The 4,601-nt window shown below is 38.6% G+C and overlaps 1 protein-coding gene across 1 annotated transcript; it reads right to left on the bottom strand.

Annotated features, from left to right (window-relative positions):
* Nucleotides 1–626: 626 nt before the first annotated feature.
* On the bottom strand, nt 627–4,600 carry surf1 (SURF1 cytochrome c oxidase assembly factor). The gene is made up of 9 exons (XM_008301227.1): nt 4,435–4,600; nt 4,286–4,352; nt 2,888–3,015; nt 2,712–2,794; nt 2,078–2,269; nt 1,909–1,981; nt 1,182–1,344; nt 937–1,018; nt 627–847 (listed from the first exon to the last, which is right to left on the bottom strand). Exons 1-9 carry the CDS (start codon nt 4,495–4,497, stop codon nt 781–783), a joined length of 918 nt encoding a protein of 305 aa, XP_008299449.1. The 5' UTR covers nt 4,498–4,600; the 3' UTR covers nt 627–780.
* Between the last annotated feature and the right edge of the window lies 1 nt (nt 4,601).

Here is a 4,601-nt window from a genome sequence, read left to right as displayed (position 1 = left end):
GGAGAGACTCAGTTTTTATTGTTGCTTAAACTAAATATATATTTTGGAACCAAAATTGCAGCAGTAACTTCTTCATTCAAGACAGTAAAGTATTTGTAGAGGGGAAACAGTTGTTTTTGTTAATTCAAATTAACTTGTTCTGCAACTTAGCGTGGAGGGACTGAACTAAAAGGCAGAATTTTACATCCTGGATGTGAAATATTTAATTTGACCCCATTTTAGAGTGCCTGGACATACATTTCAGAACATGGTAATCTTGGATATTAACCTGTAAATGGATTGCCTAAATCAAAACTTAAAGTGGTTGTGAGAATATTTTACTACTTTATAAGTGCATAGATGATTTTGGTGGGTCGCATGGAATTCAGAAGGGATTAAACATCAGTGGGAAGAAAATGCTGTCCCTCCTTGCAGAGAGAACTAATTTAAGGAGAAATCTATGAATTATTTCTATGATTACATAAACTAATTGGCAATGCTTTTAAGTATACCTTCGCTAACTAAATATTACATCTAAATTTTTTCTACATAACTATAAAATAGTATCTCAGCGACACTGCCTACTGTTGTCTTCCTGAAAACTGAGTTTCCATCAGTTCATAAATAATGTTCGATGTAAACCAAAGACCAGAGCTAAATTAATTTATTATGTATCGAGAGGCTATTTACATACACATCAGTAAAACATCTGCAGCCGGCTGAACCTGATACAGTTCAAATGAAGCTCGCATTGCAACACTTCAAAGTATTCAAGTGTTACAACAATTGCACTGCCTTAAATCACAATTTAATCTTCTTGATGAACTTTGCATACCACATGTAGGAAGTAGCTGCACACAAGCCGTACCTGAGGGGAAAAAAGGAACAATTATTGACAACTGCCAAAGAGATCAACATAATGTTCAGGAGACTTTAACAAAGGAAGCGTCCACCTACCATGTTATTATGTACTGCATGTGTTCATTCCTCAGTGTGACTCTGGTCTGTCCGCCTACTGGTCCACCAGGAATGGTGCTTCCTGCATGAAACAACACACCTCAAATTACATTTCTATAGTGCCAAGTGGCGACAATGTTTCTTTATTCTGCACACCTGTAGTACTATTACTACAGAGCCTGCTGTAGATTTAATGTGACCCCAGTCAGAGAGCATCTTGGGGTCTGTTGGTAATGAGCTCTTACCAAAGTCAGCATCAATGAAGATGGGCACAGCTCCAGTGGCACGGGACATGGCCTCCAGGTCACGGTAATGCCAGCGGTTCCTCTCAACGTCGTTGTTCGGCACAAAGGGTTTACGAACCTCTGTCAACCTGACGACTCCCACTATTTCCACCTCCCCCTCCACCTGCAGAAACACAGTATCACAGTTTAACTAATAAGCCTGAGCTGAGCCATGCTTTGGGTGTAAGTCAGTTTAACTTGATGTTAATGGTTTTGTGAGGTTGGAAGCTGTGACCAAATGGGTGCTGTAAATGTTTTACAGTCAGATCAATGAAATGTGTCTGCAAAAAGCTTGTTGTCAGAAATCATGTGTTATATTAAATGGGACCAAGAACTAGTTTTACAAAGAAGAAATTCATCATGAATGCATTAAGCAGGACAAATTTGCCATAAATTCTGGGAACATTAGGACCTTTTTTTAAAGACTGAAACTCATTGAGCTCAGTGCAATTCAATTCAACAGAAAATGTGAAAAAAAAAACACATTTTACTAAGAAAATTCATGCGACTAGAAGAAAGCAACTCGTGTTCTTAGCAAATAATGAGCCATACTTGTTTCTCTCTGAAGGCGGCTAATCTACTTGGCTTCAAATAAGTCAGTCTTTGTTTCTGTGTATCGTTCATTAAATTGAAAAACTACAGATCAGAATATCTTCGTGAAACCAGCCACCTCATCTGAAATACTAACCTGCCCCTTGGTCCTGGTCTCTGGTCTTATTTTCTGCCTTGGGACGTATCCTCTGTTCACCAGGATTGTGATGCTGGAGTGACACAAAACAGCACAGATCAGTGGTGAATGAAATGTAAGCTCACTGTGCAGGTGGTGCTACGATGTGATGTTTTATGTGGGTCCTTACCCGAGGTCGGTGCAGTGGAATGGAGTGACGACATTAGCGCCGGTCTCTCCGCTTGAAGACAGCTGGCCTGCCTCTCGGGCCTCTTTCTCTGGGTCGACTGGCGAGCGGGGCAGGATGTACAGCTCCTGTGAGTGGTCGTAGGTTCCGCGCACTCTCACCCTCCTGTACTCCAGGTTGTTAAGTTCCAGAGGACTAGGAGGCGGAAAAATGACAAGCAAATGTACACATTAGAGACTAACATTTGTACACATAGAAACTGGAGGGACATGAACATAAGATAAATAATAAGGCTTGTTTGATTTCATATAAATATAAAAGTCTTTGGAGGATGCATAAGAGGAAAATGAATTGTTGACTTAAGTCTAACTCATATTTTTTCTCTTGTGTTATCATATATGAACAAACATTTGTTTTTTTTTTGTTTGTTTTTTACCATTTTGGATATTTATCAAAATTCAAGCCTATTTCACCATCATAAATTCATACATATATAAGTGCTGTGCTCTCTTTTTTAAGCCTTTTGGTGGTGTACATTTTCATAACTCTGACAGAGTGCGAGGAGAACCATGGCGACAATGTTAACAAAAGCTCCTAAACTGTATTTTTTTAAGAGGGTGTGCCATCATTTACTCACTCTAGAGGGAGAGGAATGGGCTCTGCAGTGGTGAGTTTCCTCAGGTCATCAATCAGGGCCATTTTCCACTGGCGCCTTTTAACCTTCACAGGGGGGAAAAAAGGAAGTAGTAGAAACCATCCAACAACAGCAAAGATACATCAGGATTCTTTATCTAAGAAGGAAATTAGCTGTACCTGCCATGTACCAAGGCCAAAGGTGGTGGCGGGGATGAGCAGCAGGAACCATTTGAGGAAAGAGTCTTCTCCTTTGTCTGCTTTTGCTGCTGTGGTGCTGGACAGTCGGCTGAGGTTGATGAACCTGCCTGGAAATGCACACAGCAAAGTGGATTCTTTATGGAATCTTACTGCAGTCATTTAGAACACTCAGTAAAGGAATAATATATTGGGCTTAGCTCAGAAAGCTTTGTTCACAAATGATATGGTAATATGATATCGTAGATGCTATTCATTACATGTCAGTTTAACAAAGTTTAAAGGTATCATCGGATATTGTAAATTGTTGATTTTGTGATGCTCAGTCTGAAATGTTGCTAAGTTTATTCTGAAGCATGGTACCAAATTACAATTATTTTTGCAAGATCTTCCCAGATTTACTACAGACAGTATTCAGTACTGACTGTCAGTAATTTGTTGTTGTGCTACTACAAAGTAGGGATTAAGTGACAGGGCTTTTTTAGGGCTGGGAACTGATTACTAGTAATTGAGAAGAAGTGATATTTGGAGCTAATATACATTTGAATTAAAAATAAAGTCAAGATTTAGAATAGCTCCACCACAACCCTTGATGGAAATGCTATGGTTTATCGATATATTTTGCATGTGCTTTATTAAAATTGAAATTTTCATCATTTATTCCTCCAGTGTTGGTAGCAGGTTATTACTTGACGTGTAGACAAATAGGTAACACTGTGGGCAGGGCGCTGTTCAAGACCATAGATGGTGGCATCGGAGCAATTTGCATTTTAAACTATATATTTATTTATCAGGAATTGGTTGTAAAGACAATAATCTGAAACGTGTTCAACATTAGATCTGACAAATAATTTTACCTAAACCTAAATGTAATGACATTTTCAGGCTTAATTTGTGTCTAAGGAACTCTTTCACAAGAGAAGTGTGTAGGAGAAGGATGAGCATGTTGAAAAGGGTCAAACAGACTCCTGTACACTGTCTAACTTGCAAAAATACATTGATTAGAGGCATTTTGGTGTTAGATCTTGATCAGGCTTTGGTACAGAAAGAAGATATTTTAAATGGAGAGTGACAGTAACTCCACAACCAATCACATTCTAGACACTATAAGAAGGCTTGCATCCCAAAACATCCGTCTACTAAAAGACAATTTTCAGTTAGTCTTAATAGTCCTAATTATCCGTACATCATATAAGGGATGGAACGCTTTTCTAGTACCAAACCTTCTTTTTTTATAAATGGCATATAAGCGTCATTACTGATTTTATCTTCTGTTACTAATTTATCCACTTAAACAGTTTAAATCAGCTGTATTTGTTTGCAATAATGGAAGTTAAAGAAGTGCCAATAAAAGTGTATTAATGAAAATAATTTTTATACCGTCAGCACGTCTGAAGAGTGGGAGTCTGGTCAGCACCAACGTCCTCTTGATGTAAATGACATGAGTCTGCAGAGATATAAAACAAACTGAGCTCAGGTGACATTCACAAAGCGTTTTGTTTGGGAAGTAAATAATACAATTAACTTACCTGTTTCTTTAGTGTCAGAAGCACCTTGCTCGTGTAGGACAGCAGCGGTTTCAGAGAAGCCATGCTGGTTCAAAACAATAATGAAAACCGAGTACAAATGGGTGAAAGAACCGACTACATAACAGCTACATAACTGACATGTTTCTGCTCGGAGGGGGGCCGTTTTT

Source organism: Stegastes partitus, unplaced genomic scaffold (genome assembly GCF_000690725.1).
Source record: "Stegastes partitus isolate 25-593 unplaced genomic scaffold, Stegastes_partitus-1.0.2 Scaffold1644, whole genome shotgun sequence".
Lineage (NCBI taxonomy): Eukaryota > Metazoa > Chordata > Actinopteri > Pomacentridae > Stegastes > Stegastes partitus.
Note: the sequence above shows the minus strand (reverse complement) of the source record. Positions and strands in the feature narration are given on the sequence as shown.

Excerpts from the sequence above, each read along its gene's own strand:
- surf1 (XM_008301227.1), bottom strand. The coding sequence starts at position 4,497 with ATGGCTTCTCTGAAACCGCTGCTGTCCTACACGAGCAAGGTGCTTCTG. Across the intron at positions 1,345-1,908 it reads AGACCAGGACCAAGGGGCAG|GTGGAGGGGGAGGTGGAAAT; the intron begins GTTAGTATTTCA and ends GTGTTTCTGCAG. Across the intron at positions 1,019-1,181 it reads CTTCATTGATGCTGACTTTG|GAAGCACCATTCCTGGTGGA; the intron begins GTAAGAGCTCAT and ends TGTTTCATGCAG.